The sequence below is a fragment of the Danio rerio genome, chromosome 10, assembly GCF_052040795.2.
Source record: "Danio rerio strain M-AB ecotype USA chromosome 10, GRCz13ab, whole genome shotgun sequence".
NCBI lineage: Eukaryota > Metazoa > Chordata > Actinopteri > Cypriniformes > Danionidae > Danio > Danio rerio.
Window position 1 is genome coordinate 7,006,452 of NC_141030.1, and position 15,344 is coordinate 7,021,795.

Here is a 15,344-nt window from a genome sequence, read left to right on the forward strand (position 1 = left end):
GCGACCGGACTGTGGATAGACGCGAACTTCATCCTCCGTGAAGTGCAGAGCACACACAAAAGTGCTGCCCTTCCTCACAATAAATTCCACCCCTCATATCTCTCCGAATAGCCTAACTCCAACGCCTCTTAATAGTTTCATTGCTGGAAAAGCTATGAAATGACAAATATGCCTGTTTTGTTTTAGAATTAGAACAAAATGTACGCTGCAAGATTGGTTACTTTAGTCTCCGCCATTGCACTTTTCTTCTACCGGAACAAAGTTTTCCCTACTTCCGGTCTCGATCGCCATTTTGTGAAATAGGCGAAATTCTCAAACAGCTCCAGAAATCTCAGGATCCGCACAGAAATATTCTAAAAAGTCGCCTCGTCTCTCAACAGATTGCGATGAGTTTGATTGTGTTTATAAGCACTTATTCAGTCGTCTCTCAAGGGGCCTTACATTTACGCAAGTAGTGACGTCAGGGACGTCAGTCACATGACCTTTTGTAATGCCCTGCTTTAGCCTGAAACGTCAATAATCTCACATTTAGCGTAAATAAAAATAAGTATGATCCTCAGAAAATAATCCAATAACTGTTCTGAAAGCAGTTTATAATGCCTGTAGATTTCACTAATGGAGAATTATATCATCGTCCACTTCTTCATTATGGTGCATTTAAATGAGCTCGTTATTTTGGTGTTGTATTTTACACTTTATTCACTTGAATTTCCGCGAGACTTTGGATAAATGTAAAGATTTCTCTCCTACTAATAAAGGTGATGACACCAGGAAGTTTTACTGAAAGCTGATTGGCCTCTTGAAAATGATTCGTTATACTGTATTTAGTTATTTAATTTTAAAACAAGAGCCTTTTAATTATATCGAGTTTATTGTATCCTGTTTTGTCTTTTTGACGCATTTTAAACAGAAATAATAATTATAGGTGCCCTATATACAGGCAGGGGCTGTTCGGGTGATTCTACGACGGCCAAAAGGTCCAAAATTTGTTCTTTAATTATTTTCTGTAATTTTTAAAATTATTGTTTTGTAATAAATGTATTTTTAAATAGCTATGGTCAGTAGTTTGAATCACGTGAAGCCTCAAAGCCACATTAATGCGACGCGGGTCACGTGACATAAGCGAGCGGTAACGTTAACTGACATTTGAATCTTTGATGCGACATTCATAGTGAATAACGTTATTATGGGTCGAAAAAAGCAAGACAGACGAAGAGAAAGCCGACAGCAGCGTCATTGTCGCAGAATATTGAACATATGTTCAAAAAGACTGGCAAACAGGGTAAGGCTGACGTTACTTCCTAACAGATGAGAATCTGTCCCGTTCTGGTTCTAGGCTGGTCGCATTAGCCGGGGCGTCCTGTATATTTGCCGTTATTGATCTGTCTCGTACATGACCTCCCTTTCCCTATTTATTTTTTTGACTGCTATGCCATTACAATTTTGGAAAATAACTGTCCGATAAAGGCTTTAACGTTACTACCAAGCGGAGTCCTCCGCCGTCAACTGTCACAGCAAAAGGCGCTGATCCCGTCACGTCGTGTTATGAGGCTGATTACACCTGCTCACTTCATTCGCTTTATTCTGATCTGATATTAATCCAATCGCTCAAACCACTTCAGATTCACTGGGACACTCTCCAGACGACACTGGACAGGTCTAATTAATGTATTCTTTTACACAAAATGAAATAAATGATGATCTGGAGAAAATCTGACCTGCGCCTGTTTAGAGAAACACCTGTAGGTGCGCTTTTACAGCCAAACACACGTAAAGTGCCAAATAAATCAAGACACATTTACTATAAGCACAAAACATGTGTTCTGACTTTCCTTCATCTGCCAAAAAAGCCAACTAGTCATGTTCAACTACACGATCTTCAGGCTAATATGAAGCATTTTCTCTTCATTCATCATTTTTAATTTTCAACTTTAATTTTCATTTTCAACTTTTAATCCTTTAAGTATTCATTTCATTTTATTATTAATTTATTTCACTTAATTCGTTTTATTTTTTATTACACAGAAATTATCAAATTATAATGTTCCAGTAGTCAATAAATCAACACGTTTTAAATAGAGTTTTATATAACGAGTCAAATCCACTGATAATGATCATATTTTAGCGATTATATAATGATTGTCATTATCAGTGAATTTGACTAATTTACAAGAGGCATTAAAAGGGAAGAACATTATTATAATTATTACTGTTATTGTTTTATCATTCAGATGGACAATTTCTAGTGAGGTTATTTGTGCAGTCCAGTTTGTTATTTGCCTAATAAATCATAAAACATTTTCTCTTTCTCTTGTGGACTAATAATTTATAGACTATTTTAGCCCAACCCTTCATATTTCTTATTCAACTTTTTACATGTGAAGCACAAATGTCCACTTATTATTGACTGTGATATAAAACTTTAATACATGTTTGTGAATTTATTGATAAATACATTTAATTCAGGTTTGTATACTTTATTGGTAAAAGATAATGAATGTATCTTCGCTGGTGCTGCTCGTACAGCTGCAGTTTATTTCTGATATAATTTGATAATAATTGCTGAAGCTTTTATCACGGTATGTGTCACACTTTATTTGTTATAAATTTATTATCTGACAAAAACAGCAACTGAGTTGTGGATCTCAACAAAACTTGACCGAGCAGAGTGCCGTTACGGATCACCCCGCACAGCTCACCGATTTTTTTTTCTTCATTGATTTTATTTTATTTGTATTTTTTTTATTGACTTCAATAATAAACGTACAAAATCCAATTTTACACAAAAAAACAATGATAATAACAGATCAGGAAAAATTATATAAACAAATAAAAAAATTTAATTAAAAGAGAAACAAAAGAGAGAAAAATATAAATAAATAAAATTAAACAGAGATACATACATAACACAAATACAGCAAGAGGAAACAAGGACTTATGTATCCGTGATATTTCCAAAATATTTATCAGAATAATCCAAGAATCTATCACTTTTCTTGTTATTAACTAGTCTAGGAGTTTTAATAAAAACATCAATTTCTATTAATAAATGTGAAATAGAAGGCTGCGAATTGGAGAATTTTTATTTGTGAATAAAATATTTTCCATACAAAATTAAAAAGTTAATAATGTAGTTCTCTGATATATCAGTTTTACTGTCATAGTAACAAAAAATATCTTGAAGTTGTAAGGGTCTGGAAGAAGCAATGTAGCTCACTTCACCTATGATGTCATAAATAGAACGCCGTTACGTCATAGGACAGAACACAGTTCAGAAATTCCTCAGAGTGACAAACGAACGAGTACAGTGAACAGTGATTATCGACTTTAGCGACTTGTTTTGCATCTCAAATGGCAAATAACACGTCAGCTGTGTTTTTTACTCGACTTAATTTGATAAAGCCTGTATTTGTCAACGATAATCATCAAAGTGACATGATGGCTTCTCCTACACCTCCTACAGTGATGAGAAGCCCAACAGGTGAGATGAGAGTTTACAAAAACAGTGTATTCTCACGCATTATTTAATAAAAAGTATAATAATAATAATATAATATCGCCATAAAAGCGAATTGCCGACTTAAGAGTCAAATATTCAACCTCTCATGTTTGTAATTGTGTAGTGTAGTTGTGATATTGAATATTTTCTGACTCTGTGATTTGAGCCCTGCTGATATTTTATGTATTGACATTCTGGCTTTTAGGTTTCTCATTTCCACTCAACAGAAATTGTGCCTTGTTAACTTTACTAATAAAAAACATTTTAATAATACTTTAATTTAAATCCTTTGTGTAGTTCTGCACAGTAATGTTCTTAGTTTTTGATGGTGTGGAGGAATATTTGTTATATTTTAGCAAACTGAGTGAGAATATTATATTTAAGTCTAAAGGTAAAGTTGGTTTTATATTCACACATTCTGACTTTCTCCTTAATAATATAACAGAAAAATATTGTTTCAAATTCTAAATGGGGAAATCATATTAACAGCCAATGACTATCATCGTATAACAGTGTTTACAGTCAGTTAAATAGTGCTAATGTTGATTTGAAGTCATACTTACATGCGGTTTCAGACTTAATATTCAAACTAGCATGGTAAACAATATAGAGACTGTTAAATGAACAAATGTGCAAATATAAAACCAACTTCACCTCCATAATAATGAATGTCTACAGCTCTGTTTCTGTGACTGAAGTTCTGGAGCAAGACTTCTGTTTTCATTTGTATTTCTACATCTACATTTACATCATAGAAATGATTTTCAATTCCACATAATTAATTTCAGTTTTCAAACATTTTCTATTATAATTGTACATTTATTATTGTTGTTTGTTTTGTGTGATTGTCTTTTATATGTCTAATTTACAGCAGTTTGTCTATTTTGAACCTGTGGTTAAAGAGTTTTCTAATATTTCCCTGTTCATTTTCTTTATTTCAGAAAATCTAGAGAGAAGGAGGAAAGGGAATAAAGCCTCTGCTTTCTTTAAGAGAGCATGGAAGGCTGTGAAGCGCCCTTTCCTTTGCTGTGAACGGAACAGAGTGGCTCCATTTGAACCACAGTCAGATGTCGACGATTTTGAGCATCTGCCTGTTCCAGGTCCCTCCAGGACCGTCGCAGCACATGCAGACCTTGAGCCGGTGTGGCTGCCAGGCCAGGTCTGTGAAGACCCTCAGCCGTTGAGTGTTCCGGGCCCCTCCAGGATCAAGCAAACAGCAGATCCGGCCCGTCCAGAGTCCTCAACGGCCCTGACAGGTCATGTTGACACTGAGCTGGTGTGTCTGCCAGGCCAGATCTGGGAAGATCCTCAGCCAATCATTGTCCATGGCCTCACCAATATTAAGAACATGACGGATGCAGATTCGGCCTGTCCTGAGTCGCCTCCGTCTGTTCAAGACCCCTCTGATATTGATGGGACTGATGGTGAGTCATCCTGAATTTGGTTCATCTGTTATTTTTATGCTTTGTTGTTTTTAGCTTGTAAATCAGACAGTGTCATTTGTTGTGCTGTTGGTTGTGTATTAATTAGTAGCTGCAGCTCTGTTCATGGAGATGTTTCTGTTTGTTTTCTTCATTTTAGAAAAACCCAAGAAAGGAAGGAAAGGGAAAAGAGTCTCTGCTTTCTTCAAGAGAGTATGGAAGGCTGCAACGTGCCCTTTCCTGTGCTGTGACACAGATGTAGTCCAGCATCTTACACCACAACCTGAACCTGAACCTGAGCCAGAGCCAGAGTCAGAGTCAGAGCCAGAGCTGGAGGAAGCTAACCCTGAGTCAGTATGTCTGCCAGGCCAGGTTCCTGAGGAGCCTAAAGAGGCTTCTGGACCCCCTCGTGGTAAGTCATCATTTTCTTCTGTTTTCTGTAACTCATAATTAATATAATTAGTAATCAATTTACTCCTGCAATTCTGATGGAAGTTACTGCTTTCAGCTCATTGCATTAAATCCAGATTTAAAGGATTTATTAGTCTTTTATTTGATCCGTTTCATACCAGACAATCCAAGTAAATCTCCCTGCTCTTTTTGTGTGTTTCAGGATTTGATTTGTCTGACTTTGAAGTAGGAGCCGTGATTGGAGAAGGAGCTTTTGGCCAGGTGTTTGTGGCATCTCACAAACTTCGGAAAAGTGAAAAGGTAGAGAACTATTTTTTTTTACATTCAGTCAATATTTTCCTCCTGATTATTGAATATATTAAATTTGTTGGCTTTAATTTAATTTGTTTTTTTCTCCGCAGGTTGCCCTGAAGTTTATCAACAAGAAGGAAGACAACCATTATCTCGACATTGTAAGTTGAATAAATCACACAACAGTGAAAATGTGCTGACCATTTACTCGTCCTTCACTTGTCCCGTACCTGTCTGGACCACTTTAAACTGAACTCAAAAGCAGATATTTTGGAAACAGAGAGCCACTGACTTCCATTGTAGAAAAAGAAAATACTTATGAAGTCACTGCTTACTGGTTTTCAACATTCTTCAAAATATCTTCTTTTGTGTTCAGCATAATATGGAGCTGAGTGATTATTTACTGTACTTCGTGAAGTTTTTGTTTCTGTACTTTGTGCCATTCTGCTCTGGTAATATCTTTGAAATCTGTTGTTCTTTCTAGGATGGTCATTCCACACCTGTGCTTGCGGAAGTGGCAATGATGCTCAAGTTGAAGAATGCTCCGCAATGCCCAAACATCATCGGATTACACGACTGGATTGAGAATGAGAACAACTTCATTCTCAGTCTGGAGTACGCAGAGTCATACCAGACCTTGGATCAGTACATCACAGATACATTGGACATTGGTGAAAACCGATCACGCCAGTTAATGAGTCAGTTGATCCAAGCTGTCAAGTTCTGCACTGAGCGTGGAGTTTTCCATGGAGATATCCACACGGAGAACATCATGGTGACTCAACCCCGATTACAGCTCAAATTGATCGACTTTGGTTGTGCTTGGCCAATTAGCAGCGAGCCTTTCAATAGCGATCAATATCGAGGTGAGTTGGTGTTTTGTGTTAGTTTCTTTGGTCACAGTATTGTCTTATGAAATGACTGAATTCTGAAAATGTCTCTCTTATAGGAGTTATTTACTGCACGCCACCTGAGGTTTTCAGGGATCCCACATACCTTGCTGACCCGGTAAACGTCTGGACAATTGGCATCGTGCTGTATGAAATCTTGCATGCAGAATTGCCCTTTCGTGACGAAGATTCAGTAATGTTTGAATCCGCTGAGATACACCCCAGGTTATCTCCAGGTAAGCAGACACCTCTGAACAATCTCAGCCTCAGTGACAGAATAAAATATGTCAGTCACGAGTAAAAAAGGATTAAATATAATAGTTACTGTAGATATTAAAGTGATTTCATTGTGGATGTTTTGTAATTTGATGTAGTGAGATTTAAACACGTTCATGAATCTTGAGTATGCAGACATATTTCACACTCTCTGTGTCACTTTTCAGCATGCCAGGACCTGATTTCCCAGTGTTTCATCCGCTGTCCACTTGAGCGGCTGAAGTTACATCAGTTAGAAGAGCACCAGTGGTTCAATCTAACAACCCCAAATCTAATGGAGCTGTTAGACGCCAGGATGTAGAGGAACACACCGAGCACAAAAGTACATCTTCAGTCTTTCTTTGCTTTCAAGCTATTCCTGTTTTCTCTTCTGTTCTTTTTAGAGTCACAAGTCTTATTTGACAGCCCTTCATATCACTGCTTAAATAACTTTGTGTTGTTTTTCTTCATTTTAGAAAACACTAAAGAAGCGAAGAGGAGAACAGCAGCATTTCCAGAATTTCACAAGACTGTTAAAGTTATTAATTACTCCCTCATGTCATTCCAAACCCCTCAGATCTTACTTTTCAGTGTCAGTGTGTTGATGAGAGCTCTGTCCTGCACTGTGTGTGTTTCGCACTGCTGACGTTTACCTCAGATGTGCCCACGCTTTGTTTAAATGAGAGGAAGTCGCGCAGGCCTCTGGGTTATCCGTCAGCAGTGCGACACACATCCAGTGCAGTACAGGACTTCTGAAGTCATTATTTTTGTTTTAATATTTTAGTTTTTCTTTCTTCATTAAAGAAGTTTCACTTCAAACCCCTGACACCTTTCCTCATCTTCAGAAAACAAATGAAAAGATTTGAGATGAAATCAAATCATCAAACCATGAGAGCTCTGTCCTGCACTGTGTGTGTGTTCACTGCTGACATTTACCTCAGATGTGCCCACGCTTTGTTTAAATGAGAGGAAGTCGCGCAGGCCTCTGGGTTAAACGTCAGCAGTGCGACACACATACAGTGCACTGCGCTCTTCTGGACGTGCGGTTTGAGGGTCAGAGAGCTCTCAGATTTCATCTCAAATGTTTTAATTTGGGTTCTCATTATGAACTAAACATGAATTTGAACTAAGGACATGAGCTGAGTAATTAATGACAATAATGGTAATGAATGGTGCCTAGACCGCAGCTCTGCACAAGACCTTTGGCCACAGGAGAAATGGTCGTACCCAACCGAGCCTGGTTTCTCTCGAGGTTTTTTCCTTCACTTTTGTCAATTGGTGAAGTTTTGTTCCTCGCCACTGTCGCCGCTGGCTTGCTTGGTTGGGACTTGTGGAGCTGCGCATCGATGGATTTGCTCTTCAGTGTTTGGACTTTCAGCAGTGACAATTAAACCACACTGAACTGAACTGAACTGAACTTCAACTCCAGTGCTGTCACAGTTTTCTCCTCTAAAGTGTCATCAAAGATCTGCTCGACTATTTTCTCCCTCATTAATGAATCTGGTGTTCTGTCATAAGAGAGACTGATTGTTTTATAATGAAGTGTTCATGATTGTTTTGTAATGAATTGTTCTTTGAATTGTTTTGTGATGAACTGCTTTTATGTATTGTTGGCTAATAAGTCAAATAAAATCCTGTGAATCAAACTGAAGCTCTGATCATCATTTCTGTGAGTTTTCTAAATGACTCCTTACTCAATTAAAGAGAGAGTTCTCCCTCAACTATTTACTCACGTGCTTCCAAACCGATGAGGTTCTTTCCTCTGTTGAACACTGAAGAAGATACAAATCTGAAAACCTGTAACCATTAATGTCCACAGTAGGAAAACAAACACAATGGAAGTCAATAGTTACAGGTTTCCAGCATTTTTCAAAACATCTTCTTTTGTGTATAACAGAAGAAACTAGTAAGGGCTGAGTAAAAGATGACATTGTATTCATTATTGGGTGAAGGAATCTCTTTAACAACCAGTAGTGCCATATACTGATTTACAATGATTTACTATGAGTCTATTTAGCACAGAGAAGGTTTTACTGTTAGATAATATGTTGTTTTATATTACAATATTATATACTAATACAACAAATAGTGTACTGGGCTAATAATTTATTTAAACAGCCTTTTCAGACTGGACAGTGTTAAACTGTAGACTCAAACGGCTAACAGTACAACGGAGCAAAATAAAATCTCAAATTACACACTGAAAATAAAAGTAAAATGCATTGGAGCTTTTCTTTATCACGGTTCAAATGGTAAGTGAACATCACACAAGTGAACATTGTCAGATCTGCTGTTTATATGTCCCCCCAGGTACAGTCAAGATTGCAGACTAACTTTGAGACTCTAAATTGTTCAAACTTTGACAATCTTAGTTTAAAGCAACAGTTTAGACTTGAGTAAGTGGTCCTGTGTTTGACAGCTTTCATGTATACAGCTCCGAGAGTTGTTCCTGGACACCAGTAAAATTAAAGAGATTTCAAGAGTTCGCCCTTAGCTGATGATTGATTATGGAGCTTGTTTGGCATGCTGTCCTGGGACAGAGCCCTGAACTTGTGAGATCCTTGAGCACTTGGCTCCCTCCCGTTGCAGGGCGAGAGGGGAGTCCGAGTTCAGGTAGGTCTCGAGAACTCCCCTGCTTTAATAATGTTGGAAGTAGATTAATGCTATGAAGTGTATATGCTGTCAATTTAGGCATGTTATTGTATAACGATGGTTTGTTCTGTAGACTATCAAAAAAATATAGCTTAAAGAGGCTATAAATTTTTGACTTTAAAATGGCTTTTAAAAAAATTAAAAACTGCTTTTATTCTAGCTGAAATAAAACAAATACGAGTTTCTCCAGAAGAAAAAATATTATCAGACATACTGTGAAAATTCCCATTTGGGAGATATTTAAAATTAAATTAAAAATTTCAAAGGTGGGCTAATAATTCTGACTTCAACTGTATATTACACCAATATAAATGATGTTTTTTTTTGCATTCAGAAACACAAAGCAAGAAATACACAATGCAAAGAAGAGTTTTATTAATTAATATCAAATTAAACTCAAAGAAATCAACACAAACAACAGTTCAACAAAAACACAACAGGGGTAAAAGAACATTTTAAGCATGAAATAATGCTCAGAATTAAAGAAAACATATCAACAACATGTGCATTCAAGTATTCTAAGACATGCCTTCTAAACAAATGATGTACTTTCTTATTGAAGGCACTGCAGCCAGTAGTGGTTTTCAATGCAGTTATTTATTAAGAGGTTAAAACCTACATGTGTTAAAATTAAATACGCTGTATCGCTCGAAGCATTAAATTAAAAACAATGATTACATTTTTGATCAAAAGAAACAGTTTAACATTTTCAGTGCATGACACAAGCTTAGCTTTTTATCCTTATTGGCTCTGAAATCCCTCAGACTGTCTCTGAACATTTTTCAATAGTGAGAACTTCGTTATTCCACAAAAAGTAAAGTATTACAATATGAAAACATCAATTAAAACTTATTTTGTAAGAGGAGGAGAAAGAGCAGCTTTCAAACGCTTCCACTGATCATTCTTGAATAACAAAAGGCTCACTTTTTGGCATTTTAGACGCGGGTCATACAAAAAGTGACGTCTGGTGGAATGACAATTGGCTGAAGGCTCAAAATAAACGCGTCAGTAAAAAGCAGAATAAGTGCTTTTGAAAGTACACTAGCTGTTTCTGTTATATTTGTGAACTGAACATCGAGTAGTACACCTACTATAAGTTAAATATTGTAAATAGACTGAAATAGGCTTGATCTTTTTCAGTTTGTTGATTAGCAGTGTACATCATGGTGAAGGTAAATAATAAAGTACACTGATCTAAAAGTGTAGTAAGTGTCACGTTTTTTTAAACAGAGATTCACATTACACAAACCTGAAAACTTTGCAGTTAGGAAGTCAAACTACAACATAACTATTGATTGAAATCGAATATGTAGGTAAAACAAAAAAACGTGGGAAACACTCTTAAAATATCACCAACACATCACGATTAATAAATATATGCTGAATGAATCTAAGGTGCTGTTTAGAGCATATTCCACCAACGGAACAATAAAACAAGGGGATCATCTTTAAATAGGTCGGCATCAAACAACCTAAACAATAAAAATAAACTAGTCAGAAAGGGAGAAATCGAACAATTCAGTGCAGAGTGCATTAAAAGTAAATTAAAGGAAATGTATGTTTACATGACAACAATATACTGAAGCGGAAAGATTTTCCTTTGTGTTTCAGAACATGTGCTGTAGTTTGCATGCCAGGCCAGTAGTTGGCGATGTCACTTTGTAAAGAGACACTATCTGCTTGTTAAGTTGTGACGTATGAAATGCTGTTTCCGGGTCCATACTCATTTGAACTGAGAAAATATTCGTTTATGACCACTTTTTTTTCATGTCATGGCCCACACGGAATTTGTGGGCGCAAAATTCGGCAGATTTTTAGCTTATCGTTGATTCTGTATATTTACTTGTGAACATTTATATTTATTCAGTTTTTAAATTAATTTGAATATAATTATTGACTAATATGAAAATATTCATATGATTTATTTACAATGGAGTTTGTACAGTAATATTTCCTGCCTGTTAGTAATTATATGGATTATGGATAATTATATTTAATTATATTTTGGATAATTATATTATGGATAATTATATTTACCAAATAAAGTGAATCTAATTGGATTTGCATTGTAAACATTAAATAAAAGTTAAAAAGGTATTATTTTTTATTTAATATATTAAGTTTTTAATTATGATACTCCCAAAATAATTCCGCATAAATCTGCAGATCAGCAAAAAATATCCGCAGATTCTGTCTGGCCCTAGTCATATCTCACATAAAGTGAATTTTAAATGAATTCCAACGCAATCTCACGGCAATTCGTAACTTTTTGATTTAGTGTCTAATTTGTATGAATTTGTACGATCTAATTCGTACAATTCAGTATGATTTACCCATCACCCAATGACGGTTGGGTTTAGGGGGGGGGTTGGGTGCCACGCCTCCTTTTTAAAATCTGACATTTTCGTACGACTCAAGTGAACGACTCAAGTCGTACGAATTAGCCACTAAACTGACAAAACGTACACTAACAAGGTGTACATAACAGTCTCTGGACTTGCTGTGTCTCATACACCAATATTTAAAAAGTTTTCAAAAATGAATCACTTTTTGTTTCTGTATATTTACATGTGAACATTTATATTTATTCAATTTTTAAATGAATTTCACTATAATTATTGACCAATATGAAAAATATTCATATGATTTATTTACAATACAGTTTGCACAGTAATATTTTCTGCCTTTTAATAAATTAATTATATGAGAGACTTGCTTTGCTTAACAAATAAAGTGGATCTAATTGGATTTGCATTGTAAACATTAAATTAAATAAAGTTTTTAAATTACGATACTCCCAAAATAATTCCGCATAAATCCACAGATTCTGTCTGGCCCTAGTCATATCTCACATTAAATTGAATTTTATATGAAATCCAAATGCAATCTCACCGCAATTCGTAACTTTTTAATTTAGCGGCTAATTCGTATGAATTCGTACAATCTCATTTGTACAATTTAGTATGATTTGCTTTTCCCCCTATGACAGTTGGGTTTAGGGGCGGGGTTGGGTGCCACGCCTCCTTTTTAAAATTGTACATTTTTGTACGGCTCAACTTGTACGAATTCAAACGAATTAGCCACTAAACTGACAAAGCGTAAAATACTTATGTTTCTTACTTATGTTCTTGTGAGATCAAGCTCAAAATCCTGGTGTACACAACAGTCTCTGGACTTGCCTCATCTCAAACACCAATATTTTAACAGTTTATAAAAATATCATCAATCTTGTGGCTATCGAATATTAGGCATGGATATATTTATTGCCATCGTGACCTTCAAAAGTAATACATCGTTTTGTAAACGTTTGCCATTCGTTGAGTCTCTCCATACAGTTTAATAGTGTGCTTGGACCCGGAAGCCGATTCGCATGACGTCACACTTATCAAGAGTGTGATCTGTGCACATAAAATACTGGGGTGTATTCCAGAAAGCAGGTTATGTGGGTAGTTTTAAAGACAGGTAAACTGATTACATCGGATTTTGGGTTCCAAAAAACAGTTCAGGGTATGTAATTTACCATGGCAACTTATTAATAATTCTCAAAACACTATCACAAATGGTCAGTGTATATTTTGGTCATTGGATTTTCATTTTAGAAACAGATATTGAAAAACGAAATAAGAGCCGTTTTTGGATTTTTGTTTTCAAATTAAAAAACGAATATTGAAATACGAGGCGTTTTTCTTTTTTATGGTGAAAAACGGAAAAGCAAAATTCCAAAAGGATTTAATTTTCATTTTTTATTTCGAATAACAAAAAAATAAAATCCCCAGAAAACAAAAATGAATAAAGTCTTGTTTTTTACATTCTGAAAGCAGACTCATTCACAGTGACTCAATGCTGCCACACACAGGCTAGCCTACTACAGGGGTTCCCAAACTTTTCAGCCCGCGACCCCAAAAATAATCATATTAGTGGCTCGTGACCCCCATTTTTCAAGGTGGTTGTACTGTAAATATGTAAATGTTGCAGACACAACTATAGGCATATATAAACATGAGCTTATTTACAACACAAAAATGCAACAGTCTATTAGCCATATAATGTTTTTTAAAGTCATTTATGGATTTAATTACATTTTGCTTTTAAAATTAAAGGCTGATGGCTGATTGTTATTTTTATGTTGTTGTTTCTTTAATGCAACTATTAACTATATTCTGTCGGTTATGAATAAAATATGGTAATTCTAATAGTTTAATAAAATTTATTTGAGTTTTGAATATCACCAAGCGACCCCTTGTCATTGTCCCGCGACCCCCAAGGGGGTCCCGACCCCCACTTTGAGAACCACTGGCCTACTATAAGCTATTATTTTTTCCACTTAATATTGTTATAAAAGGTTTCTTGTGATAATGGGATTTTGTTCAAACATATTTTCCTCATTAAAAGATATTGTGATTTAATTGGAATTGTCTTAAATACAGCTCTTAAAAAGGATCTGTTTGTGTTCGGTGTCTGTGACTTTGAAACCAAAATGATCCCATATTACCAATGCTGTTTTTCTTTGATATTAATACGTCTATTAATGCTTCTGAAGCAGCAGACGCCATAATCCCACGTGTTTGCGCTTTCCTGTTTGTTTTATTGTGGGCATAGTTCGGTTGCGCAATTCTGATTGGGCTGAAGGAAAGTGTGCTCACTCAATTGGCTAGTAAGACTGTCACAGACAGTCAGGCATTTGCTCTGAGTGGGGGAAATTAAAGCTGCAGTAGGTGATCTGCCAAAATGATAACTAGTTAGCTTATTATCGTTGGAGGGGAGGGACTGTGTTTCAAAGCCTGCCTCCTGAAATCACGAACGCGCACACCGTGACATGACAGCAGACAACCCACTAGTTAATATTATTCGCCAGTTAGAAATGTAGTTAGTGGCTGGCCGGCGGCGTGCAGGAATCACACTTATTACTAAGCCACACTTACATGCTGTTTAAGAGCGAATATTCAGAGCAGCATGATAAACAGTGAAGGGAGGCTGTCAGTTTTCAAAAATGAACCAATGTGAATATAAAAGCAACTTCAGCTCAGTAAAGCAGGCTAGGCGGAATAGCGCTGTTTACTGATGTTTTGTTGTTAAACTAAATAAAAATTATCTACAATATCGATGCTGTCAAAGATCCTTAAGAAAATGAAAACAGTCACATCAATCTTTCACCGGGAGATTTCAGTGGCTGAACAACACTTCTGTGCATATAACCCATTCATAACAACACGATCCACATCAGCTTTGAGGGACGAAAATAGTTTTAAAACAGAACATCACCAGTCTAACAGAAATACTTCAGCCACGGTGTCGTTCTTCCTCCAGCGTGCAAAAGTAACTGCAATATTAATTCAGCAATTTAAAAAGCTTTGATTCAGCATTTGACTTTACCACGACTGTGACTGTCTGGTGTTCACCTGAACGTGCATGCAGGCGTGCACATGCTAATGGCGGATATGCGTGAACAGAGATGCACAGAAGCCCAAATCTACATTTGCTGACAGACAGTTTGGGCTACTTATCGGAATTATGAGAGATGTCGCCCAAACAATATTTAATTGGATGAACGATTTTTAGTTTTATAACTTATCCAGAATATTAAATTAGATATAAACACATTTAGATCATATATATATATATATATATATATATATATATATATATATATATATATATATATAAAAATATAGCAGCCTCTTGCGAATAACTAATCGCAACATTTCAAATTGCGATTTACTTAATCACACAGCCCTAGTATTCTGTACGAATTGCTCTTAACTCACTTTTAAACCAAGAAGGAAGAGTTTTTTTCTATCATTACATGGTTTCTGCATTCTATTGAGAATGTCTTACTGGCATTTGTAACTGGTATACCTCAGGTAAGCAGGTTTATAGTTAATCAATCAGGTTTAATGTGGAGTTAAGTAAAACTGGCTTTCTGGA

General features: G+C 35.9%; 2 protein-coding genes across 3 annotated transcripts in view; both read left to right on the plus strand.

Annotated features, from left to right (window-relative positions):
• The window catches only part of tln1 (talin 1), a 1,269,505-nt gene that overhangs the window by 640,301 nt on the left and 613,860 nt on the right, over positions 1-15,344 (plus strand). The gene's annotated exons all lie outside the window — the stretch shown is intronic.
• LOC110440082 (serine/threonine-protein kinase pim-3-like) lies at positions 1,112-8,418 on the plus strand. 2 transcript variants are annotated; one of them, XR_015500764.1, is made up of 11 exons: positions 1,112-2,693; positions 3,213-3,481; positions 4,441-4,923; positions 5,081-5,332; positions 5,534-5,631; positions 5,733-5,783; positions 6,107-6,488; positions 6,572-6,748; positions 6,956-7,110; positions 7,244-7,377; positions 7,661-8,418. XR_015500764.1 is itself a non-coding variant. In XM_087270137.1 (10 exons), the coding sequence occupies exons 2-9, from the start codon at positions 3,352-3,354 to the stop codon at positions 7,087-7,089; spliced, it is 1,707 nt and encodes a 568-aa protein (XP_087126263.1). In that variant the 5' UTR covers positions 1,112-2,693; positions 3,213-3,351; the 3' UTR covers positions 7,090-7,110; positions 7,244-8,418. The 2 variants fall into 2 exon arrangements, 1 of the variants encoding a protein (XP_087126263.1); XM_087270137.1 differs by having other exon boundaries at positions 7,244-8,418.

Coding starts and splice junctions, on each gene's coding strand:
- LOC110440082 (XM_087270137.1), top strand. CDS start 3,352: ATGGCAAATAACACGTCAGCTGTGTTTTTTACTCGACTTAATTTGATA. Junction 4,924..5,080: donor TGATATTGATGGGACTGATG/GTGAGTCATCCT, acceptor TCTTCATTTTAG/AAAAACCCAAGAAAGGAAGG. Junction 6,489..6,571: donor CAATAGCGATCAATATCGAG/GTGAGTTGGTGT, acceptor TCTCTCTTATAG/GAGTTATTTACTGCACGCCA.